Raw genomic sequence first — 27,734 nt, forward strand, 5'->3', positions numbered from 1 at the left:
TTGAAGCGTGCACCATACTGGTCGCCCTCAAAACCTGCTCTCGCTTTTAGCCTTGTTTTTATGACTTTCTACTGAAGCTGTTTCTTCTTACACTGACTATCTATCATATTGTGGTTGCTGGATGCTTCTGACCAGTTCTTGGACTGTATATTTCTGTATTGGTCGAGCTTCACGCGAAAGAAGATTTTGGAACTCCTTGCCTCTGATACTACATATAGTATATGGACTCCATGTTCTCATCACAGACAGTATCTTGTTCACCCAACTATTACAATGGACCAATTGTCACTAGACATTGTTAACTCTGTTCACCCAGCCGCGTAAGGAGTCTACTGTCATACACCATGGCCTGGACTTCATTGCTGAACCTATGGATTGTCCTGATAGTGTCCTTTGTAGTTTCACACAATGGAAACCCCAAGTCTATTGTCCAGCAGATAGACTCAGTCAGTGCAGTGATGGATGGCAGGGGCCATTTTATGTGACAAAATACAGAGGGTCTCGAACTGCCTATTATGCCAATTCGGATGCGACATTTCAGATTTCTATCTTGAAATATGGTGACATCTGCCCCAATCCTGGACCGGACACTATTGACCACACAAAAGGTAATCGCCGTTTTGCTTATCGCAGTTCTGAATTGCATAACTTCAGCGGTCATATAAAGTTACAACAACTGCCTGCTGTTGTCTTTGATGGAATCAAAACATTAGGAATTCTACGAAGACGGAAAACCCATCGTGGAAGCGTGGACCCATCGTGGAAGCAAAAAGAGACAGCGACGACAACAACAACAACAACTACACCCACACTCGATCTCTGCAGTTTTGACACTTGATTCGTCCAGCACAAGAGAGAAAGTGGATCATTTCAACTTGTGCATGCTCAATGTTCGCTCACTTCGGAACAAAACGACAGTGTTCCAGGACTTTGTTCTGGATCATGGTCTAGATGTCGTCTGCATCTGCGAGACATGGCTGACGTCGTGTGATGATGCAGTGATAGCCGATCTGCGGCCCGAGGGTTTCACATTTAAGCATCTGCCCAGAGCTAGTAGACGAGGTGGTGGTATTGCTCTCCTTTTTCGTGATGAATTGAAATTAACGGTCAAACCTTTGCCTACATATGAATCATTTGAAACAATGATGTGCACCCTCACAGTGGTCAGTACTAGCGTGGTCATCGTTGTCATTTACAGACCACCGAACACTCGTTTCAACAAGTTTCTGAAAGATTTCTCATTAATGCTGGACGAACTTATTTTCCGGCCAACACAGTAAATGCTCGCAACATTAAGGCCATCGACAGAGCCGCTTTTGCCGAACAGATTCAAAAGTGCTCTATCACATCATCTTCCGATTTCATTGACGGTCTTGTGGATGACTATAATACCCAGCTACGAACCATCTTAGATACACTTGCTCCTGCCAAATCACGACGCATCAAATAACGTTCTGATAGTCCGTGGTATAATCATGATATTACCATGGCAAAGCAGAAGAGAAGGCAACTCGAAAGGCGGTGGCGCTCAAGTCGGCTTGAAATACATCGACAGCGTTTTTGTGACCAACGAAAGACTGTCAACAAGCTTGTATATGAAGCTAAGAGGACCTACTTTGTTGGTCTAATCGACGACTGCGGGACTGACAGTAAACGGCTATTTACTGTGAGCAACCAGCTAGCTACTTAACCGCACGAAGTCATCCACCCTTCCTTCAAGCAACACTATTGAGGCCTTGGCTCATCTTTTTGGCAGGTTTTTCCAGTCTAAGATTGAATTAATTTGCAGACAGTTCTCTCCAAATGTGGCTGTCCCACTACCATTACGGACTTCGGCCATATTGTCGTAACTCAGACCAACAACTTCAGTGGATATAGAGTCACTTCTCCGAAAAACTCCTCCAAAGACTTGCGACTTGGATCCAATTCCATCCAAGCTTGTCAAGGATTGTGCATCAGCCTTCGCACCGATAATTTCAAACATCATCAACCTGAGCTTCCAGCAAGCTTCGGTGCCATCTGCTTTGAAGCTCGTTTACATTCGTCCGCTTTTGAAGAAGTCGTCTCTCGATCCGGAAGTGACATTCTTCTCAACATGGATGCTGGTAGAATAACAGCTATGGTGTTCCTGGATCTCTCATCTGCATTCGACACTGTTAACCATGAACTTCTCATAAACACATTGTTTTTGATTGGCGTAAGGGATCACGCTCTCACTTGGTTCAAATCTTATTTATCCTGCCGCCATCAAACTGTTTGTGTCCATGATTCCAAGTCTAAACCTGTTCTGCTTAATCATGGAGTTCCACAGGGATCAGTTGGCGGCCCACTGTTGTTTTCAATTTACTTGCTCAGCCTCAAAAGCATTATCCAACGTCATGATGTAAAGTACCATTGTTACGCTGATGATATTCAGATATATGTTACTTTCAAACCTGACCAGGATGATGCTTTTGAGGCAATCCACATGCTTGAATCTTGTGTGGAAGATATCAGATTGTGGATGTGTTCTAGCTCTTTAAAATTGAATGATGACAAATCTGAATTCTTATGTGTAGGGTCTGTATCTCAACTAAGTAAGATTAGTTTACCATCCATTAAGATCGGTAGTGTTGACATTGCTCCATCTGCGGCTTTCCGCAATCTGGGAGTCATTTTTTATTCTTCTATGGTAATGTCTGCCCATATATCTTCTGTTTGTAAATCTGTTCGGTATTACTTACGTAATTTGGGATTCATTCGTAAATATTTAACCCGTTCAGCAACCGAAAAGGTTGTTCATGCCTTTATTTCATCTAGGCTAGACTTTGGTAATGTTCATTTCTTTCAATTGCCTCAAACGGTTACAGAGACTTCAAAATTCTGCAGCTCGTCTCATAACACTCACTAGATATAAAGACCACATCGAATCAGTTGCCAAAACACATTTGGGATAGTGGCACCGTGGACACTTTTAAAGACAAATTGAAATTTCATTTGTTTCAAACAGCTTTTCAGTAGTTTATTTCTTGTGTTTTCCTTCCGTCTGTTAATTTGTTTCTGTTTTCTTCTTTTCATGCGCTTTTAGCACCTTTTTAGGTGGATACATGCGCAATATAAATTTTCCTTATTATTATTATTTATCTTTTTATCCTAAAAGACACTCTAAAAATGTACTGTTTGTTACTCACAAGTATGTAGATATCTTCTTTACCGCTGCCACCATGTAGAGTCTTCACTATTGCCTTATAAATAAGGTGGAGGTTGAGACAGACTTAACTTTTATGCGCTGTGAAACTTAGCTTTTATTTCTGCTAGACAGCCATGTTGGTGAAGTAAGTTAGTTGACAATAGAGGGCGCTATTTATATTTATATGTGAATGTAACAAAGGGATTAGAGGGATTATCACAGTTGGATGCCAGGACAGTGTGTTTACTTTAGGATCCTCCAAAAGTGTGTGTGAAACCTGCAATATTTTTTAAAGGGCTGGACACGTCATGGCGAGAAATGGCTTCCTCTTCCATGGAATGTGAATCTGTTGAAATTAGTGGCTTCTTGCAGGTAAGATTTGAGTTATGAAGCTTTGAAAATTTTCTGTCCCAGAAATGGGCCCTAATATGTAGGACTCTGTACTGTGTACAGCATAGAGGAAGAGTCCTAATAGGGCTACCAACTGAGCTATGATCTAGCCCTTTGTTGGTAGTTTCCCTATTTTGTCAATATCTTTGTTCGGGGGTGTCAGTCAGAAGCCATTTGATATATTTAGGTGTTCTGGCAATAGCCCCAACAACTCTTTGAAATTGTTTGGTGTTTTTTTTCTTCTTTTTTTTAGGTTTTCGGGCAACAGCCGGAACAACTCTTTGATTTTGTTCGGTTTTGGGTTTTTTTTTTTTTTTTTTTTTTGTTTTTTTTTTGGGGGGGGGGGTTTCTTATTCTTCTCCGATTCGATTGTCCGCAAGAAAAAGCATAGTTGCGAAACGTTGCACACAGGTAGACAATAACCAGTAGATGATGCAAAAGTCACGATGACATCATCAGTTGACGAGACATCATCAGTTGACGAGATACACTAATTCAAAGTTTATTATTTCAAAAAATCATAACTTTTGATCTACATGAGGGGTTCTTACAATCAATACATCATCACATCATCGGAAAGGTCATTTAAAACTCTGTAAATGCCTCACAGACATGACCCCTTTTGACCTTGTCTTCTGGTTCAAATCAAATTTATTGTATATTTTCTTCAAAAGTACATTTTTGGTTTTATCTACGACCATACTGCGTTGATAACACCGGTTCCCGTCCGATCACTGAAGTTAAGCAAAATCGGGCCCGGTCAGTACTTGGATGGGAGACCACTTGGCAAATAAAAATTTGTTTATTTCTTTTTGTTTTTAATTTTTTTCTTCTCCTATAAATAGCTTCGTTTTTAGTCTGTTTTCAAGGCGTTTTCAACAAACATTTCCTTTCCGGTTAGTTAGTCGTCATTATGCATAAGCTCCTATGTCCTCAACCACAAAAGCTATTTTGACAATCTATACATGTACATCTTTATGGAAGGGCTTTACGTACGTAGTCTGTTTTTAACAAACATTTCCCTTCCGGTTAGTTAGTCTCTTCTCCAGTCTTCATTATGCATAAGTTCCTATGTCCTCAACCACAAAAGCTATTTTGACAATCTATACATCATATGAAAGGGATTTACGTACGTAGTCTGTTTTCAAGGCGTTTTCAACAAACATTTCCCTTCCGGTTAGTTAGTCTCTTCTCCAGTCGTCATTATTCATCAGTTCATATTTCCTCAACCACAAAAAGCTATTTTGACAATCTATAGACGATATGACCTCTGACGTCACACGAAAACCATAACATGATTCGCGCGCATACTGCCGGGCAAAACCTTTGTGTTTTGGCAGCCAGCTAGAAAGTGTACGCAATCTTACTATGACTACGCAACTCAGTGCCCGGCGAATCATGACATATATAGTGTTTTGACAACAGAGGGCGGTTTGAATGTAAACATAGGTCACATCGTTGGTGACCTTCTCTTGACCTTTTGACCTTTCTAAACCGGAAGTGCCTGCAGAATGCTTTGAGAAGGCGTTAATTAATGGCTTTTTGGTTGAAATGTAGACTGATGCTTTACCGTATCACAAATTGAGAAAACATTTCGTTTGATTTCTTTGAACTTTCTTTGAGCTATTAACAACACATTTATTATTGATTCAAACACTGAACCCAACAATAGCCGAACACCTAGTGTTTGTTTCTACAAACACTAAATTCTAGTTATTTATTATATCTACATGTATTACAAACAAGACGGGTTCCTTATCAGACAAAGACATGGGGTAGGGGCATTAATGAGATAGATTAAATTGCATGCGTGGGGCCCCTGCTTTAAGGGCCTCCTGGAAAGTTTAAGCAGACTCTCTCTCGGCCCTGATATTTCGCTTTTAAGGGGCAAGGCAGTATTGCCTTGACTTTTTGTAAAAATTTAGGGCACCATGGCAATTTTCAAAAATTTGAAAGGGCATCAAGGCAATCATAAAAAGTTGCGAAGGGCACGACTGCAATTTGAAGAGAAAAACTAGAGGTACATGTACAGTTTTTGTTTACTACAAAAACAAGGTGTTCGTGGTGAGTGAGTGAATGAATTGGTGACAACATTTTACCTCATCAATCCAATGACTGGTTAAGGAGTTATGATTTTTTTACAAATTAAACACCAACTTCCGGTTTGCATCGGATAAAAGGTCAAATAGGGGTTACTTTTTATGTAGTGCGTGATAAGTTTATTAAGACCTTTTAAATGATGGATGGGTTGTAAAAATCCAATATTTGGTTTAGAAGTTATGATTTTTTCAAATATAAAGTTTCATCTTCCATTTTGAACCGGAAGGTACTGTCAAATGAGGTCACACTTGGTAGCGTTGGTGATGTCTTTTGAGTTCTTTCTTTTGACGTATAGATGATAAAAATCAAATCATGTGGTTTAGGATTTTTTTATTTTTCAAACATATATCAATTTCCAACTTTAACTGGAAGTCAAGGTCAAACAGGGTCGCATATTGTATAGCACGTGATAAGTCTATTAAGACCATTCAGATGATGCATAGATTGAAAAAATCCAATGTATGGTTCAGATGTTATGATTTAAACATCCGGTTTGAACCGGAAGACAATTTTTTCAGGTCACAAATTATAGCGTTAGTAATGTTTTTCAAAGCCTTATCTGACGACGTTCAGATAATAAACAACTAATTTCTGGTTCTGGAGTAATATTTTTCAAATAATTAACTGCATCTTCCTGTTTAACTGGAGGTCAAGGTTTAATAGTCAATGTTGTGTATCGTTTCTTAAGTTGTTACATACCTACCCAATGACGTATAAATATATAAAAAATCAAATGTGTGGTTGTGAAATTATTTTTCTTTGACCAATTATTTTCAACCTCTGGTTTGAACAAGAAGCCAAGTTTAAACTGATTTCATTTGTGTAGATCCTGACTAGTTCATTAAAACCTTTCAGCTGATGTATGACTTGTAAACATTTTATAATTATGTGATGGACTATCTGAAGGTGTATAATGTATCGTATAACATCAATGCAAATGTATTCCTACTTGTAGTTTTGGTGCGAGACGTTGTTCATTATTACTCAACTATTGTGATTCACCGCGATTCACTCAGCGCTCGATGTTACTAAAAACGTTACAGCGCCCTCTTTCGCTGGACTAAAGAGAGCACTTTTGGGAATTCCCCCAAAAAACTCGGCGCTTGCACTGCATAGCGTACATAGCGTGCGTTGTTGATCAAAATGGGGTAAACGCGTGGGTCAACAGGTGCTTTGACGTCCCTTTTTGACTGATGTAAAGGTCCAAATTTTGTTATTTCTGTGCAAAAGATTGAGCGGGATTGCTGTTTTACAATCTGAAACAAAAATTACATTGAAATGATCAGTAGTTTTAAAAACATGAATACGATAAGATTTTATGAAATTTTCAACTTCAAAGAAGTATTAAAAATATTTTACGTGTTCTGTGAAGCATTTGTCCAACTTTTAATGATCTATCTGATGATGTGTAGATTGTCAAAATCCGAATCATAGTTTTTGAGTTATGATTTTTACAAATATTAAACTTTGATCTAACGTAATTCAATTCCCGATGACGTCATACACCAGTAACAAATAGTTCTTCCAGTTTTTCCATTTCAATCGATTGCTTCATATACCCAATAATCATGCACTACATAACTAACCCACTTTTAGAGATCTTGGGTTGCTTGTTGCGGAATTATATTACAGTATTACTTCATCTGCAAATGCTCGCAATCTTGGGGTAATTTTGGATAACACTATGTGTATGGAATCCCATGTAAAGAAAATTTGTCAATCTGCTTTTTACCATATTAGAAATATTAACAGCATTCGCAAAATCCTCAACGAAAAGTCTGCTTCTATCCTTATACATGCTTTCATCACATCCAGGCTTGATAATGGAAACTCGTTGCTTTATGGTATAAACAAGAATCTTATCACAAAACTTCAAAATGCTCGCGTATTATCTAAAACAGGTAAATATGCTCACATCACACCTGTATTGAAACAACTTCACTGGCTCCCAGTCTGTCAAAGAATTAAATTCAAAATTATTTTGCTCGCCTGGAAAGCTATGAATGGAAGGGCTCCTCCATATCTCAAAGAAATTCTCTCACCATATACACCTACTCGCAATCTTCGCTCTACAAACCAACTTTATTTAACTGTCCCTAAAACAAACACTTCCAACGGCGTTCATGCTTTTTCTGTATCCGCACCCACACTCTGGAACTCTCTTCCTTTACATATTCGAGCTACAACGTCTCTGGACATTTTCAAATCTCTGCTAAAAACCCACCTTTTCAAAATTTCTTATGATTGACTTTCTGTCTGTTTTTAACCATTTATTTTTGCCAACACGTTTATGTAATTCAACATTTTTATTCAACGTACCCTTATTTCTTTCCAAGCTTCGTAATTTGTATTTTTTTTTTTTTTTTTTTTACTCTCTTTGTTTGTTTTATGCGCCTCAGAATAAGTTTAGTCTTAGATAGATGGCGCTTTATAAGTTTTAATTATTATTATTATTATTATTATTATTATTATATAGCGGTCTGTATGAGTGGGTTTTCTGTAATCGGATGTTTCCATGGTGAACTGAATATTAGGATGTTGGCAGTTAAAGTGACTAAGGAAGTCATCAAGGTTTCCCAATCAATGTGACCAAATGATAAACGTGTCATCCACATATCGGAGCCAAAGCTTGGGTTTAAGTCAAGCTGTACCCAGTGCTTCCTGTTCAAAATCCCTATTGAAAATGTTCGCTAAGACAGGGGAAATAGGAGACCCCAAGGGGGTTCTCAAAGCCTGTCTATATAACCCATCTCTCCACTGGAAGTGTGTGGACGCATGTCATTATTAAATCATTAATTTGGTCTGTATTTCATTTTTAAATAATATGTTACTTTAATTTGTGGTCGAAACTGGACGTTAAAGCTACCAATTTATAGATCCATGTCTACTTTGTGCATTTTCAAGTTAGTTATCGTCTAAAAAAGGTATTTATGCTTGTGATTTGCATTGCTCTCATTCAATTGTTTTCTTCTTGTTCTAACAGTCCCTGTGTAAAAGTATGGTGCTCAGTATCTACACTGCATTTTTATGGAACGACACACAGACATGTATTAAAACGCTTAACATATGCTGGCCAATATTTCTACAGGTAAGACACTTTGATGCATTTTGGATCTAGGGTTCTCTTCAATGGATCTTGATGCTGATGATATTACACATTATTGTTTACCACTTGGCAAAAGAGTGGGACACCATTGTGTCTCTGATGAACTGTCAGAAATGTAGTAACCAGACACCGCATTCTATTACAGAAAATACCTCACCTCCAATACCTACATATGCATTTCTAATGTGCATTTGCAAGCAATCCGCTGACACAACAAAACAAGGCTGTGATATCACACATGCACACTGCACCTCTCAGTAGCCCATACAATTCCACCTTCTAATTTCAGCGCGCGCTATGTGTAGACAAATTTGTAGGTTAGCTCCCTAGTGATACACCTTGAGAGCATTAAGATATGGCTAAGCCCAAATCCTTTTTATGACAAAGAACCACAGATATTCTTGCCATTCCTGTGGTAGTCAACCGTCACCCTTGGACTTCGATACTTCCGTCTTGCTTCCGCTGCCGGCTTTGTTCACTGGATAACCCTTACTGTATTTACTGGACGTTGGTTCAAGGGAAAGTTTCTTCATGGATAAAATCTTGTCAGCTCCTACACTTGAGCAGGAAAGTACTACCCCCCTCCTTGTGAAATTGTGGTTAATACGTCGTCACAGGCTCATCATGTAAACACATTTGGCCTTCAGAAAACATCGTGGTTTTTCCTCCAAATACACTCCAGCCCCCTTTCCCCTCAGAGAGAGACAGAACAATCTTCTCTTTGGGCTAGCTGGGCCTGGGCGCTCCGGCTTGGGCATACTGTACAGGCCACCCTCGCTCATCCCTCCTGTTTCTTCACTTTGAAGATGTCAATTCATGGTGAACGGGGCCGTGGTACCGACCCTTTTTATTCACTCAAGGGCTGGCCTTCTTAGTTTTCATGAGGCTACGTCGGCCTTTCCGAGGGAATTTTCCGTCCTCTCCTTTCTGCCCCCGCTCTGTTCTCGATCACATAGCCGTTCCGGCTCTCCGCCTAACCACCTGCAGAACAGTTACACGCAAGTCTACGGCCATACTACATGTACGTTGAACACTCCGGTTCTCGACCATTCAGCAAAGTAAAGCAACGTCGGGCCCGTTCAGTACTCTGATGGGATACCACCTGAGAATACCGGCCGTCTTCGTCCTCTTTTACCGCCATCCTGTGACTATTGGGTAAGATTTTACAGTTTTTTTCTTCCTCCTGTAGAAGCCTCCTGCTCCTCTTTCTGGAGAGAGACAACTAGACCCACTCTCCTCTGTCTTTTGGGCTCCCCACTGCTTTTTTTCGGCGGACATCTTGAGAAAGAAGAAAAACAAAATCTTTTTCAAAATTTAAGATTCTGATCCAATTCAGGTTAAGATTGATTGTGTTCTTCAAACCCTTCCAAGAGAAGCCCATTTTCCCACATTCTTAATCCTAACTTAGAAAATTAGATTGTTAACTGCGTCTTGGTTTGCCTAGGCTGTGCATCTGTTGACCCTGTATATATCACTGGTTGACCCTATCTTCTCCCAGCATTGTTCAAGCTTATGAAGGGTTGCCTGACCTCCTACATGTATGTACATACATGTAGTCAGTCTTTGCCCCTTTTTTCAGCTATCCCTGATTCCCTTCGTAGATCTCTGATACTTGTTCTTTTGTTCTGGCTCCTCTAGCCTCCAGAGAGCGCTTGGTAGATCCTTCTCCCGGGATCGACCTGTTGTTATTTTGCTGAGGAAAGATTTCACTTTCTACGAGTCAGCCTTCCTCTTCCTTTACTCGTTCTACAGCTTACACACTAGTGCTGGGCGTTATTCGGAACTATCCAAAATTAACCGGATATTTGAATAGTTTTTTCGCCGCTAGAGGGCGCTGTTCGTTTGTGAATGAGATCTTTTGGACGGATTGATATTAGTTTTAGACAGTGTCACTCGGTTCATTCATAAAAATAACCGGATCTAATTTAAATATGGCGATTTGCTTTTTCTTGTGATCGTGATTGACTCTACGTGAAGGAAAACTTTCGAAATCTTTGAACAAACTACATCAGAAATGTCATTGTTTTAGCTCTTCATGGAGGTGAGCATAATTAAATACTTAATTTATGCTGTTTTATGCTGTCTTAATAGAAGTTTCATAAGGATTCAGACAAAACATTCCTTGTCGCCCGACGTCCGCGGATATTCGGATATTAAAGAATATCCGGTTACTTGGTTGTAATTACAGAACTATCCGGTTTATAAATAGGTACTCGCGCCCTATGCGGATATCCGGTTAAGAAAAAAAAGGCATTCGCGGTTACGGATAGGAAAACCTATTCGCCATTAACCGGATATTCGAATAATTCGCCCAGGCCTATTACACACATGTAGAGTATGATAACCAGGGTCTTCGTACTTCAAGGTCATCGTCTCTCACCCTACTTTTTAGCCTTTACAAGTGGTTGAGAGCTTTTTGAAGGATCTCTTCGGCTGCCTTATTACCTTTCACTGCCTTTATGTGTCCCTTTGGAGGAAGTTGACTCAATTGCCAGGTCTATTGTTCACCTTATACTTGTTTTTGTGCTATTTTCCTTTCTATAGTGTTTTTATGAAGTCCTTATTTCATTCTTCTACAGATATCTATGTCGTACATGTAGGTCCTTTTGCATAATCTTATTCTTTTTTTACTTATATCAATAACTTCCGACTACTGGACTAACCTTGGACTAATTTTAGAAACAAATTGACTCTTTTCTAGGCCTGTGGCTCTCTTTATACTTAATTTTCTGCTGCCTTTATTTCCATTCATTTGAGTTACTTATGAAGTCTTCCTTCATTCGTTTGCAGAAGATAATTGTGGTACGTCCTTATTAATAAATTTATTCAATATTATTTAACATCAATGACTTTAGACGACTGTCTCATCGTGGTCCCTCCGTGAACAGCCGCTCTTCTAGCCATGTCTAGGATTTGTCCAAACCCCAAAATGGGTTTCATCATCCTCCTGGCCTAATCTTCCTTAGCCCTTTCTCAGATTCCGATGCTCCTCTGTGTCTGCCTCAACTTGACTAGGACAGAGCCTCTTCTTCACTGAAGCGTCACAGAGTTCTAGAGGAAAGTATAATATTCAACTCTCCCTCTCTTCAGCATTGCTACCAGCTCGAGCTTGGCTTCATCTCCAGGGATTCATGGCACACCTTACCATGGCACACCTTACGGATCTTTGCCATGAGGCAGAACAAATTACAACCTCTTCAACTGCTCCTGTTTTTTAACACTACTGGCCGAGAAGGGATCCCCCTTCTCAAGTCTGGTTTCCAGTGGACTCCATTATCTTCGGAACCTTCCTGCGGAGCCAATTTTCCCCCACCCCTTTCCTTCAGTGATCTTGGTCTTAGATACTTTGGATTTACAGATTGTTGATCTTTTTCAGTTCATTTTTCTTCACATCTATCTGCTGGAACTCTTAGCCGTTCAAAAGTCAGACAACTCCACCTTGTGTCTTACATAAAACGTCGGAGAGGGACTCTCTTCTCTTCCCTATGCTAACCTGGAGCCTACTCACTTGGTGCCTTCCCCATCAATTCTCTCTACAGACGAGCCTCCTCTCCAGGAAGAAGATCTTCAACCCTAGACACCCTGGATCTTCTCTTTCGATACCCCTTCCTTCATCAAAGCGACCATATCATTGTGTTCAAGTTTCTACACCAAGATCTGGACTGTCTTCATCCTTGTGTTTGGATGCTTTCAAGTCTTCCTTCCAAACGGCTGGCCTTGCTTTTGTAAAAGATGCTGCTTCCCTTGCAGCAAAATATAGACGACCGACCTGTAGAACAAAGTATGATAATCGCCTACCTCCCTTTTGTGATGGTGTACCAAGGAAGGTATTGTTCCCTCTTCTGCATCTGCAACTGTCTCAGGGGATTTTCTAATCTCCCCTTTAATCCCGGCCTCCAGATTACCACCTTTTCGAGACTACAGATCAACCTTTTCAGCAGTACATCACAGGTTCGATGATGACTGAACTCTGTTCCATAACACTGCTATACCTCAACTAACCAAAAGGCTTGTTCTTAGAGGAACCTCCTATCAAGATACTCGCTCCTTCTTGGGACCTCTGCACTGTCCTTTGCAGGTTGAAGAAGCCTTGCTCTGAACCGGCTGGGTCTTCATCTTCTTCTTCTCCTTCTTCTCCTTCTCTACTCGACCTCTTGGTCAAGACAGTCTTCCTTTAGCAGCCTCCACAGCTCACCTCAGAAGTGAATTCCATGCTCCTTCATCAGAACCTGGACTCTTTTGTTGGGAACATGAAGGTGTTCGTTTGGCCGCACTTATCAGCTCCCTTACCTAAAAACCATCACTGAGGTTTTTCCCCTCCAGACATATTTTGTCCTGAGCTTGACTTCTTCCTCATAATCCAAGAAGATAAAATGTTGTGCCCTGTTACAGCATACTTGAATTTAACACACATGGGAACACTACACAACTCTTCATCACAACACTTTGACCGTTCAACCCAACCTCAACTGGTACTGTTTCTCGGTGGATTGTCAAAGTTATATTACCAGCTACAATCTCTACTGCCAAGCCACGGGGGTCACTGCCTGGTCCTGTAGTTCAACCAGATTTACCAGGCGAACTGTTGACAGGAGCACTTAATAGACCCCAGGTTCACACTCTGGCATATCACAGGTTCGCCTAGTACCTACTCTGGCACGGATTACACCCCCTCATCCAGTTACTGCATCGGCCAAAGCTCACCTAGCAAGTAGCATTACTACCCCACTGGCTCTTTTTCAGGTGTTCCCCTTACAGATACTATGCAGGCAGATTGTTGGAAAACTCCTCAACCCTCACTTCGTGCTACCTGCGAGATATTTTCCAGGCTGGAGGACAGACAAGCTTGGCAAGCAGTAACACCTTCTCCAGCCCAGTAATACTGCAGGACCGTCAACTCATCTTCATAAGAGCTTGTGAGTCCTTACAGCTAACCAGTATTTCTTAACTCCCTTTGTTACTACACATTTGGTCAGGTATCAGGCTTAGTTAAGGCTTCTTTTCTAGGGCTCCACACTGCACTTATCCCCCCCTTCAGTTTGGGACTCGGTTCGGTGCTACTCTGCATATGTAGGTATCGGAGGTGAGGTATTTTCTGTAATAGAATGTCCCTAAATCCGTAAGGATTTCCTATTCTATCTAAGAAAATACTCACCTCCGATACCATCCCACCCAGATCAGTATCCTAAAATTAAACCAGAAGGTGAATCTGAGGGGTGCAGTGTGCATGAGTGACGTCCTAGCGTATGTTTTGTGTCAGTATGATTGCTTGCACATGCGCATTAGAAATGCATATGTAGGTATCGGAGGTGAGTATTTTCTTAGATAGAATAGGAAATCCTTACGGATTTAAGGAGATTCTAATGCAGTGACCAAACCATAATATAGGGGTAATTCTACTGCAGAAATACCTCATATCTCCAATAACCAACATGCATTTCCAATTTCCATACACAATTTGCTGAACCACTTATACATTGAATGCCACAATAAGCCCGCACGGAGCAAAGCTATTTGGCAGATACCATTTGTTCCAGCAGAATTTGCGACCATCTCTTACATGTAAGTACTTGAATGGTACTTTACAAATGGCTTTAAAGAAGAGATCATTCCTAGGACAGACCTTCAATTTTATACAAATTATGAATGTTTATGAGTGCAATGGTGAGAATATTTTCATGAGTTGAAAGATGGAATGTTCTATCAACGAGGCGGAGGCCAGTTGAATAGAACATTCCATCTTTCAACGAAAGAAAATATTCTCACTATTGCACAAATGAAAAACATTCATTATTATTTGTTTTATATAACATCCAAGTAGATTTTTGTCATTTTTATTAAAGGATAAAGCTTTCAAAACAAATAAATGGCAGGCCTACAATTTCTAATTGTGGCCATTTCTTTTGGTTCGGCCTTTTGGATTCAAAATTGACTACATGTGCGTTCTGCACAGTTTTGAGACACGCAAACGCCGAATGTAGTATGTGCCTTGCAGCGAACACTGCTACCAAAGACGCGCACGCAGTGATGTTTTACTCACCGTGCAATAGTACCTTTTGGGATGGAACTAAAAATGCACGCTGAATGGAACAAATAATGCACGATGAGTAGCGTGCAATAGTATTTTTATTTGCGATCACGTGACGAACAATCCTCCAATCAAATGACAAGGGTCTGCTTTGGTGTTATATAATACTAAATATTAAATATTAAAAAAGATTCCTTCAGGTTCACAATCTGCCATATATTTCATATCACTGCTTAAAGGTAAAACGGTAAACAAGTTTGCTTACTGTCGTGTTTGACCATTACCTTGGAGGACACATTTCTGCTGTTCCTGTATTGAAGCAATCGCTATTGGTTTTGTACACAAATGACTACGGACCCATGAAAACAAAGAGCTGGCTTGTGAAAGTGTCAAAGTCTAAGGTTACCATTGTCCATTGCTCACACCGAAAGGAACACGTCAGTCACGTTGAAAGCATGCCCTCTCTCCACGATATTGCGATCTTTCTAAACCACCATTCCACCATCAATGCTCAGGACATTGAAAGCTAGCTGTATAGGCCAGCTTCCCAAACAGAAGAGTTTTTTTTTTTTATTAATTCTTCTCGTCACTCGTTCATCGCTGGGCCTTCACAATATTGTTCCTTATATGGAATTTGTTCTGATCTAAAACAAATTAAATCGCTCAAAAGGCAGAGAGGGGTGTCAAAGTGACTTTATGATGAAACTATGACCACTTCGTTGTACATTCATTTTTTGTTACGCCTTGTATTCTTTGGCAATTTGGCACTTTATAAGTACTGTTATCATTATTATTATTATTATTATTATTATTATTATTATTATTATTATTTAACTTAGATTGTAGAAAGAACCCTTCTTCCATGTGCAGCTAACTGGTTGTTTACGTGTTTATTGCAAGGCCTTCAAATTCATGGGCAACATGAAGCATGTATGGCTTGGCTTATTCAGAGGACATTTCAACATTATGAAATCTTGGTGAGTATACGTTTTGTTGTTTTTATGCATAAACAACAAACCTTTGAAAATTTCAGCTCAATTAGTCATCAAATAAATTGTGAAAGACTATTTATTTTCCAAATAAAATAGAATGTCCCATTACAAGTGTTTCTGCTTAACTCCGCTCTTACTTCGCCTTGGTTCCTGCGAAGTAGCAGAAAACCTTGCCTTTGGTAGTAGATTGGGTCACCTTGACCTATTTTCCCAATGGGCATTCACCATCTCCAGAGAATTGACCCTGCACCGACGGGAAAACATCAAGGCTCAATTTCATGTACATGTATCTACTTATCGTACGCAAAGAATCAGCGCTTACGAAGCAGGGAAAGTGTAATTTTGGCTCGTGCGCATTCGTTATGGATTTCAGAACTAGTGGTAAGCTGTCCAAGCATCCATCCCCTCGGGCCATGATGCCTTGGGGTACAAAATAAAACGTGAACTTTGTATTAGTAAGATGAAAATCCATAGATGCAACAATGCACTGGTAACAGAGAAAGAGAACGACCAGACTTTCCCTCTCAATTCGTGTCACGGAATTACTTCACCCCAGAACATTGTCTAACTTGCCCCATGACAACCAATAAATATGTATATGCCTTTCATGGGGATGCACTTGGAGGAAATATGAACTTTCGATTTAAGATGACTTGTGGGACTCTGAGCGTGTAACAGACATTGCTGGGGATGTTTCAACATTGTTTCATTTCTGGTCTACAAATCTCTGTCTTAAGAGTGAGCAAAAGATACTCTGCAAGACGAATTTAGCAAAGCATTTTAGAAAATTAATTTCTAAAGCATTTCTGTTAATTCAGCGACCCAAGTTTGATACACTACGGGAGGTGATGTTGCAGATACCAGGAGTCACAATGGAGTCACTTGAGATATTTGATCGTCGTTTTGTATTCAGTTCCGATACTAGAAAAACAACCAGTGATAAAAGTAGAAGGGATCACTTTAAGAAGCTCATCAGTGGAATCATAGGGGTGAGTTTTAACATCATCATTACTTTCAACAATTAACAGTTTGCATGTCCCCAAAAATCTCTAAAGGCCCGAGCCGGCTCACCTATTGAGAAATCTTTTTTAAAGAATAAAGAATATAATTGTAAAAATATAGTGTTGTTAACGAAAGCAGACTTAATCATCATCAGTCGAGAAAATCATTTCTGATTACCTTCCAAACTCTGGCGCTATTTCATTAATAGCTGTATCAATAAATGGCATGATTGAATGCCTCATTATTCAGCACCCATACTTGTTTTCGCTGCATTTTCTCGATTTCTGAGCAAGATGTCTGTCTCAGATCTTCCCCTGCACTTCAACCACCTCACTCATTTCAAGCACTCATGTTAGAAACTCCTGATATAACACACACATATTTCAACTATTTTCAGACTTAAACTTGCATCAGTGATTAAAGATTAAACATAATTTCCATAATTAGTATTAATTTAATCAGAAACGTGTGTTCTTAATTTAAATCACCTCTGGTACCAGGACAAATTTAGAAACTCTTGAAATAGTAGATAAAAGGTGTGTAACCTGTATCAAAATGACAGTGTGAATACATTTCCGCTGATTATGTGATTTCCGGGTTGTGGTGGGTTAGTGATTTTGGGGTTGGTTAACTCAAAAATGTGGGATGGCAGATTAGTCTGGAAAGACATTTTGAAGTAGGTGTGTTTCTATCGTGAGTGCTTAAGATGAGTGAGGTGGTTGATGTGTAGGGGAAGATCTGAACCAACGACGCGACCATACATCAATCTGTGTATGCCGATATTTAGTGTACAGTGGAGATATAGTTGCCTCTCTGGGCATGGACGTGGTGCGCCCTTCCAACCACCTCTCATCTAAAACAATTAAAGATTTGCAAACGTTCCAGTAATGAGGGTCCAGGCCAGTGCTCCTGGTGAAAGAGTATCGGGTGACTAATCAAAATTCAGGTTACTTTGTCCGAACGCAACCATACAGCCATTATTTAGGTTTTCATTTAGGTTTTCGTTCTTGTACAGACCTATTAGGGATGTACCAGAACGTAAACGAAAGGACGTGCGGAAGCCAAAATAGGACGTATGGTAAATGCTCGGGCGTGTAACCTGAATGTTGATTGGTCGCTCGATACTCTTGCACCAGGAGCACTGCCTGTCCCCTCATTACTGGAACGTATGCAAATCTTTATTGTCCGAGAGGCGGTCTGAAGGGCGCACCACGACCAGGCCCAGATTAACCTGTAGCCCTATTGTCCAGTTGTGGCACACAAAAGGATGGGCATACCTCCTGACAGAAGAGATAGTCGTGTGCAGTGGGACAGCTTAGAGCCCCGACACGTGTAACCACATGACGTTGGTTCAACCCGCCAAATTGAATTGAGTGAAGTGTGGAATCTCATGAACTTTTTCGCACTATACTTATTCCCGGGGAACCTTTGGTCAATCTTTTTAAACTACTAAGAAAAGCCCTTTTCACACCATAAGTATTTCCTTGGGTTTGATCGTAAGTGTGAAACAGCCGTGCATATTCCTTTGAAATAGTACTCCCGGAAGTTACCTATATAAAATGGGATAGTGAGAACGGTTGCTGTGGTGATGGATCCCTGGGAGTTTATGAAAAATTAGTGCCGCCGATCGCCTGCAATGCTAAAAGGGGGGGCAGGGGGCAAGTTTAAGCCATTTTGGTCCATTTCACGCTGTTTTATTTATTTATTTATTTATTATTGGTGAGCTTGTTAAAGACACTGTACACGTTTAGTAAATAATCAAAATATAAATTAGCATACAAATTTACTTGGTAACGAGCAACAGAGAGCTATTGATAGTATAAAACATTGCCAGAAACGACTCCCTCTGAAGTAACACGGTTTTTGAGAAAGAGGTAAATTCTTACTAAAATTTTAAAAGACTTCTGACCAGAAGCCTTTTATTACTATCTGAAAGCACACTATTGTACAACAAGGGTGTTTTTCTTTCAGCTTTTTCTTGCCATCAATGACCAATTGAGTCAAAATTTTCACACAGGCTTGTTATTTTTATGCATATGTTGGGATACACCAAGTGAGAATACTGGTCTTTGACAAGTTACCAAACGTGTTAAATACCTTTAACTATTTAGGGTAGAATTCTGTAGACCTCCCCCCCATCTCTTATGCTTTGTTTTAATTGTTTAGTTTTGTGTTAATTTATTGATAACATTAATTTCTTCATGTGTGTCCCTCGAGTAAATGTACACCCCTAATACACCCAACCCCCACTCAAGTATCTAAGGAGCTGAATGCACATTCCGATTTTCTCAGGGGAGTCCAGGGCTGTTTTAAGTTATTTGAAGTTAAAATTTAAACATTACTTCCCCGAGAAAACAAAACAAGGGTCACTATTAAGAGGTCACATGCACGAAACACATGGCTAACTAAAGAGGGGGAAACAATATTTCCCTTCACCATTTGTAAACGCGTCTATACTACCGGGATTAGGCTATTATTTAGAAAGAAAACCACATAGTGCAGTTTTAGTCTATGAGTCAAATACTCAATGGGTCAAGTTTATACTAAAAGAATTACAAGTATTAAGAGAAGTAATTTATGATTTACTCATTAAACAATCTGAATCAAATTATCATCAAACTTTATTCATCCTTAATTTCCATTTTCTGCTCTTTCTTGCTATTTTGGTCTGAGTTTTCGGTTTTGTGCTTGTTTGAATTTCACCCACATCTTCTGATCCTTTACCGCTCTGTTATTTCTGCCACCAGTCATGTATTCTTGTCTATGCCCATCTCTTCCGATCTGAGTTTTAAATTTACCGAGTACTTCTTCCCTTGAGAAAGTCATTGTTACACTTTCAGTGTTTGTGAAAAGAAACATTTCTAATTGTCCCTTTCTCTATCTGATAGTCGGTGCTCCAGAGTTCCAAAAAGATGACTGCTTGGAATACGCTAGAATTCAAAAGATTGACTTTTGCAGTTGTTCAGAACGCTTCTGGATCGCCTTGATTTCAGACGTCGATGTTGTTTTGGGCCAAGCCAATGTAAAAATGTACCCAAATTATATGTACCAAATAAGTTGGGTCACGCCGATCCAAATAGAATCAGCTCTGTCGTGCCTGTCTTTGTGCATTTGTGACCTAGATTACTTGCGTTTCTCAAGCTGCTTTATTTGGAAGCAAATTTTTTGCAAATAGACCTGCAATAATATTTGTTAGGACAAGTTTGTTTGAAAACTTGAACGCGTTATGCTGGCACATGAGTAAAACAAATCATGTGGGCTCAAGGTAATGTACTACTTTGCTTTTTTACAAACACAGCAGTTAAAATGGCAAAAACAGTTGCAAGGTAAAATTACGTTTATGTCTTCACTTACTGTTTTTTTTTGTTTTACCTCTAACAATGTATTGGCAGAAGCATATTGGGCAAAAGTTCAAACGGGAAGTGATCATCAAGAATCTGGAGCCACTGAATAAACCGTTGAAGAATAGAGACACTGTTGGACCTGAAGTGGATGATGATCTTGCACTAGTTGCCTTATTCGCTAAGGATTCTTAAAACTTGAGGAACTTTTGCCGACTGCAAGAGCAGCAAGTGTTTCAGTTGCATTTCGGCGCTCGTGCCGCAAATTAAGTTTATGCTTAATTGAGTAGGTGAGATTGCACATTAAACTTGTCCTTTTTTAATGATGATGCCAAGAATAACTTGAGTCAATGGCATATAATTGTCACAAACCACGATAATCTCTAATTTGAAGATGACACAACAATTTTTAATATTCAAAGTATAGTAAAAACGTTGACAAACAAAATAATGGGGGATACAACATTGATAAATTAATAAGTATCAAGTATTTTTGAACTGTCATTTCAATTAATTTTAAACACATTTCCAGCTAAAAATAATTATGAGCTGTATGAAAGAAAAAAATGAGGAGGGGGCGGTTGAACAAAGACAAATTGCAAAGCGAAACTTTAATCTACCTGTTACTTCAAATACATCACGCATTTGATTTGACACGGTAAATTCATTTGGTCAAACTGAATCAGTTTATTATGTAATCGTTGAAGTTGTGACCTCAAGTTTTGAGTACAACTGTTCTGCAGCTTCACTGTTTTTATAATCTTGTGTATTTTTTCATTAATGGTTTTCCTAATTTAAATGTATCTTTCTGCTTCAAAATTTTGACGGTTTTAGTTACTATTATTATTTTAGGTCTTGTTACAGACAAATTGCCAAAACAGGCACACCTCTTCACTATGTATCTTCTGTCACAATAGTATACATGTATTCAATTATGACACGCAAATTTGTCCAATGTTAGTTTCATTGAAGCAATGTTTTCATTGCGAACAAATGTTTTGAATTAATTGAAAACTAATGTAAAGTATATGGCAAGCTCGTGGGGTCGATTCCTTATTCTCTGAATCTGTAAAAATTCCGAAATCACTGTTTGATTTTACCGAGATTAATTAAGTAAAACATCAAATTGCTTATGATTATTATGTTAAAAGCATTATTTTGAGTTCGTGTTCAAAGTGCTAAGATTTTTATACAAAGGAAAGGTATATTTGAGCAGATTTTAAAAAAATCATCATCTCAGGTCTGGCTTAGATTCAACGAGTAGCTTTAGAACACCCATGTTTCTTAGTACAGAATTAATCTCAGCTCAATCTGAGCAGATTAGAAAAATCTTCATGTCAGATGTCGATGAGATTCAAGCAGTAGCTTCAGAACACACATGTTTCTTAGTAAAGAATTAATCTCAGCTCAATCTAAGCAGATTTAAAAAAGTATCTCATCAGATCTGGCTTAGATTCAACGAGTAGCTTCAGAAAACCCATGTTTCTTAGTACAGAATTAATCTCAGCTCAATCTGAGCAGATTTCAAAAAGTATCTCATCAGATCTCGCTTAGATTCAACGAGTAGCTTCAGAACACCCATGTTCCTTACTACAGAATTAATCTCAGGTCAATCTGAGCAGATTTAAAAAAGTATCATCTCAGATCTGGCTTAGATTCAACGAGTAGCTTAAAAACACCCATGTTTCTTAGTACAGAATTAATCTCAGGTCAGTCTGAGCAGATTTCAAAAATCATCATCTCCGAAGTCGTTGAGATTCAAGCAGTAGCTTCAGAACACCCATGTTTCTTAGTTAAGAATTAATCTCAGCTCATTCTGAGCAGATTTAAAAAATCTTCATGTCAGAAGTCGTTGAGATTCAAGCAGTAGCTTCAGAACACCCATGTTCCTTCTTACAGAATTAATCTCAGCTCAATCTGAGCAGATTTCAAAAAGTATCACACCAGATCTCGCTTAGATTCAACGAGTAGCTTCAGAAAATCCATGTTCCTTATTACAGAATTACTCTCAGCTCAATCTGAGCAGATTAAACAAAACGTCACATCAGATCTGGCTTAGATTCAACGAGTAGGTTCAGAACACCCGTGTTTCTTAGTACAGAATTAATCTCAGGTCAATCTGAGCAGATTAAAAAAATCATCATGTCAGAAGTCGCTCAGATTCAAGCAGTAGCTTCAGAACACACATGTTTCTTAGTACAGAATTAATCTCAGCTCAATCTGAGCAGATTTAAAAAAATATCATCTCAGATCTGGCTTAGATTCAACGAGTAGCTTCAGAACACCCATGTTTCTTAGTAAAGAATTAATCTCAGGTCAATCTGAGCAGATTTCAAAATATTTCATCTCCGAAGTCGTTGAGATTCAAGCAGTAGCTTCAGAACACCCATGTTCCTTCTTACAGAATTAATCTCAGCTCAATCCGAGCAGATTTCAAAAAGTATCACATCAGATCTCGCTTAGATTCAACGAGTAGCTTCAGAAAACCCATGTTCCTTATTACAGAATTAATCTCAGCTCAATCTGAGCAGATTAAACAAATCGTCACATCAGATCTCGCTTAGATTCAACGAGTAGCTTCAGAAAACCCATGTTCCTTATTACAGAATTAATCTCAGCTCAATCTGAGCAGATTAAACAAATCGTCACATCAGATCTGGCTTAGATTCAACGAGTAGCTTCAGAACACCCGTGTTTCTCAGTACAGAATTAATCTCAGCTCAATCTGCTGAGCAAATTAAAAAAATCTTCATGTCAGAAGTCGATGAGATTCAAGCAGTAGCTTCAGAACACACATGTTTCTTAGTAAAGAATTAATCTCAGCTCAATCTGAGCAGATTTTAAAACATCATCTCAGATCTGGCTTAGATTCAACCAGTAGCTTCAGAACACCCATGTTCCTTATTACAGAATTAATCTCAGGTCAATCTGAGCAGATTTAAAAAAGTGTCACATCAGATCTCGCTTAGATTCAACGGGTAGCTTTAGAACACCCATGTTTCTTAGTACCGAATTAATCTCAGCTCAATCTGCTGAGCATATTAAAAAAATATCTTCTCAGATCTGGCTTAGATTCAACCAGTAGCTTCAGAACACCCATGTTTCTTAGTACAGAATTAATATCAGCTTAGTCTGAGCAGATTTAAAAAAATATCATCTCAGATCTGGCTTAGATTCAACCAGTAGCTTCAGAACACCCATGTTCCTTCTTACAGAATTAATCTCAGGTCAGTCTGAGCAGATTTCAAAAAGTATCACATCAGATCTGCCTTAGATTCAACGAGTAGCTTCAGAACACCCATGTTTCTTAGTACAGAATTAATCTCAGCTCAGTCTGAGCAGATTTTAAAATATCATCTCAGATCTGGCTTAGATTCAACCAGTAGCTTCAGAACACACATGTTTCTTAGTAAAGAATTAATCTCAGCTCAATCTGAGCAGATTTAAAAAAATATCTTCTCAGATCTGGCTTAGATTCAACGAGTAGCTTTAGAACACCCATGTTTCTTAGTACAGAATTAATCTCAGCTCAATCTGCTGAGCAAATTAAAAAAATCTTCATGTCAGAAGTCGATGAGATTCAAGCAGTAGCTTCAGAACACACATGTTTCTTAGTAAAGAATTAATCTCAGCTCAATCTGAGCAGATTTCAAAAAGTATCACATCAGATCTCGCTTAGATTCAACGAGTAGCTTCAGAAAACCCATGTTCCTTATTACAGAATTAATCTCAGCTCAATCTGAGCAGATTAAACAAATCGTCACATCAGATCTGGCTTAGATTCAACGAGTAGCTTCAGAACACCCGTGTTTCTCAGTACAGAATTAATCTCAGCTCAATCTGCTGAGCAAATTAAAAAATCTTCACGTCAGAAGTCGATGAGATTCAAGCAGTAGCTTCAGAACACACATGTTTCTTAGTAAAGAATTAATCTCAGCTCAATCTGAGCAGATTTAAAAAAATATCATCTCAGATCTGGCTTAGATTCAACCAGTAGCTTCAGAACACCCATGTTCCTTCTTACAGAATTAATCTCAGGTCAGTCTGAGCATATTAAAAAAATTTCATGTCAGAAGTCGATGAGATTCAAGCAGTAGCTTCAGAACACACATGTTTCTTAGTAAAGAATTAATCTCAGCTCAATCTGAGCAGATTTAAAAAAATATCATCTCAGATCTCGCTTAGATTCAACGAGTAGCTTCAGAACACCCATGTTTCTTAGTAAAGAATTAATCTCAGGTCAATCTGAGCAGATTTCAAAAATCATCATCTCCGAAGTCGTTGAGATTCAAGCAGTAGCTTCAGAACACCCATGTTCCTTCTTACAGAATTAATCTCAGCTCAATCTGAGCAGATTTCAAAAAGTATCACATCAGATCTCGCTTAGATTCAACGAGTAGCTTCAGAAAACCCATGTTCCTTATTACAGAATTAATCTCAGCTCAATCTGAGCAGATTTAAAAAAGTGTCACATCAGATCTCGCTTAGATTCAACGGGTAGCTTTAGAACACCCATGTTTCTTAGTACAGAATTAATATCAGCTTAGTCTGAGCAGATTTAAAAAAATATCATCTCAGATCTGGCTTAGATTCAACCAGTAGCTTCAGAACACCCATGTTCCTTCTTACAGAATTAATCTCAGGTCAGTCTGAGCAGATTTCAAAAAGTATCACATCAGATCTGCCTTAGATTCAACGAGTAGCTTCAGAACACCCATGTTTCTTAGTACAGAATTAATCTCAGGTCAGTCTGAGCAGATTTCAAAAAGTATCACATCAGATCTGCCTTAGATTCAACGAGTAGCTTCAGAACACCCGTGTTTCTCAGTACAGAATTAATCTCAGCTCAATCTGCTGAGCAAATTAAAAAAATCTTCATGTCAGAAGTCGATGAGATTCAAGCAGTAGCTTCAGAACACACATGTTTCTTAGTAAAGAATTAATCTCAGCTCAATCTGAGCAGATTTTAAAACATCATCTCAGATCTGGCTTAGATTCAACCAGTAGCTTCAGAACACCCATGTTCCTTATTACAGAATTAATCTCAGGTCAATCTGAGCAGATTTAAAAAAGTGTCACATCAGATCTCGCTTAGATTCAACGGGTAGCTTTAGAACACCCATGTTTCTTAGTACAGAATTAATATCAGCTTAGTCTGAGCAGATTTAAAAAAATATCATCTCAGATCTGGCTTAGATTCAACCAGTAGCTTCAGAACACCCATGTTCCTTCTTACAGAATTAATCTCAGGTCAGTCTGAGCAGATTTCAAAAAGTATCACATCAGATCTGCCTTAGATTCAACGAGTAGCTTCAGAACACCCATGTTTCTTAGTACAGAATTAATCTCAGCTCAGTCTGAGCAGATTTTAAAATATCATCTCAGATCTGGCTTAGATTCAACCAGTAGCTTCAGAACACCCATGTTTCTTACAACAGAATTAATCTCGGCTCAATCTGCTGAGCAGATTAAAAAAATCTTCATGTCAGAAGTCGATGAGATTCAAGCAGTAGCTTCAGAACACACATGTTTCTTAGTAAAGAATTAATCTCAGCTCAATCTGAGCAGATTTAAAAAAATATCTTCTCAGATCTGGCTTAGATTCAACGAGTAGCTTCAGAACACCCATGTTTCTTAGTACAGAATTAATCTCAGCTCAACCTGAGCAGATTTAAAAAAGTATCACATCAGATCTCGCTTAGATTCAACGAGTAGCTTCAGAACACCCATGTTCCTTATTACAGAATTAATCTCAGGTCAATCTGACCAGATTTAAAAAAGTATCACATCAGATCTGGCTAAAATTCAACGAGTAGCTTTAGAACACCCATGTTTCTTAGTACAGAATTAATCTCAGCTCAATCTGCTGAGCAAATTAAAAAAATCTTGATGTCAGAAGTCGATGAGATTCAAGCAGTAGCTTCAGAACACACATGTTTCTTAGTAAAGAATTAATCTCAGCTCAATCTGAGCAGATTTCAAAAAGTATCACATCAGATCTCGCTTAGATTCAACGAGTAGCTTCAGAAAACCCATGTTCCTTATTACAGAATTAATCTCAGCTCAATCTGAGCAGATTAAACAAATCGTCACATCAGATCTGGCTTAGATTCAACGAGTAGCTTCAGAACACCCGTGTTTCTCAGTACAGAATTAATCTCAGCTCAATCTGCTGAGCAAATTAAAAAATCTTCACGTCAGAAGTCGATGAGATTCAAGCAGTAGCTTCAGAACACACATGTTTCTTAGTAAAGAATTAATCTCAGCTCAATCTGAGCAGATTTAAAAAAATATCATCTCAGATCTGGCTTAGATTCAACCAGTAGCTTCAGAACACCCATGTTCCTTCTTACAGAATTAATCTCAGGTCAGTCTGAGCAGATTTCAAAAAGTATCACATCAGATCTCGCTTAGATTCAACGAGTAGCTTCAGAACACCCATGTTTCTTACAACAGAATTAATCTCGGCTCAATCTGCTGAGCAGATTAAAAAAATCTTATGTCAGAAGTCGATGAGATTCAAGCAGTAGCTTCAGAACACCCATGTTTCTTAGTACAGAATTAATCTCAGCTCAATCAGCTGAGCTTATTAAAAAAATATCTTCTCACATCTGGCTTAGATTCAACGAGTAGCTTCAGAACACCCATGTTTCTTAGTACAGAATTAATCTCAGCTCAGTCTGAGCAGACTTAAAAAAATATCATCTCAGATCTGGCTTAGATTCAACCAATAGCTTCAGAACACCCATGTTTCTTAGTACAGAATTAATCTCAGCTCAATCTGAGCAAATTTTAAAATAGCATCTCAGATCTGGCTTAGATTCAACCAGTAGCTTCAGAACACCCATGTTTCTTACAACAGAATTGATCTCGGCTCAATCTGCTGAGCAGATTAAAAAAATCTTCATGTCAGAAGTCGATGAGATTCAAGCAGTAGCTTCAGAACACACATGTTTCTTAGTAAAGAATTAATCTCAGCTCAATCTGAGCAGATTTAAAAAAATATCATCTCAGATCTGGCTTAGATTCAACCAGTAGCTTCAGAACACCCATGTTCCTTCTTACAGAATTAATCTCAGGTCAGTCTGAGCAGATTAAAAAAATCTTCATGTCAGAAGTCGATGAGATTCAAGCAGTAGCTTCAGAACACCCATGTTTCTTAGTACAGAATTAATCTCAGCTCAATCTGAGCAGATTTAAAAAATTATCATCTCAGAAGTCGCTGAGATTCAACGAGTAGCTTCAGAACACCCATGTTTCTTATTACAGAATTAATCTCAGCTCAATCTGAGCAGATTAAAAAAATTATCATCTAAGAAGTCGCTGAGATTCAACCAATAGCTTAAAAACACCCATGTTCCTTATTGCAGAATTAATCTCAGCTCAATCTGAGCAGATTTAAAAAAGTGTCACATCAGATCTCGCTTAGATTCAACGAGTAGCTTCAGAACACCCATGTTTCTTACAACAGAATTAATCTCGGCTCAATCTGCTGAGCAGATTAAAAAAATCTTCATGTCAGAAGTCGATGAGATTCAAGCAGTAGCTTCAGAACACACATGTTTCTTAGTAAAGAATTAATCTCAGCTCAATCTGAGCAGATTTA

At 38.8% G+C, this 27,734-nt stretch overlaps 1 protein-coding gene across 1 annotated transcript in view; it reads left to right on the forward strand.

The window, feature by feature from the left end:
• The window catches only part of LOC117301148 (exportin-5-like), a 36,337-nt gene extending 15,076 nt beyond the window's left edge, over positions 1–21,261 (forward strand). The window contains exons 3-6 of the mRNA XM_033785046.1: positions 8,643–8,747; positions 15,633–15,770; positions 16,604–16,774; positions 20,180–21,261. Coding sequence (XP_033640937.1) covers positions 8,643–8,747; positions 15,633–15,770; positions 16,604–16,774; positions 20,180–20,323 — 558 coding nt within the window. The 3' untranslated portion in view covers positions 20,324–21,261. The remainder of the gene's footprint in view (positions 1–8,642; positions 8,748–15,632; positions 15,771–16,603; positions 16,775–20,179) is intronic.
• The last annotated feature ends 6,473 nt before the right edge of the window (positions 21,262–27,734 follow it).

Source organism: Asterias rubens, chromosome 1 (assembly GCF_902459465.1).
Source record: "Asterias rubens chromosome 1, eAstRub1.3, whole genome shotgun sequence".
Taxonomy (NCBI): domain Eukaryota; kingdom Metazoa; phylum Echinodermata; class Asteroidea; order Forcipulatida; family Asteriidae; genus Asterias; species Asterias rubens.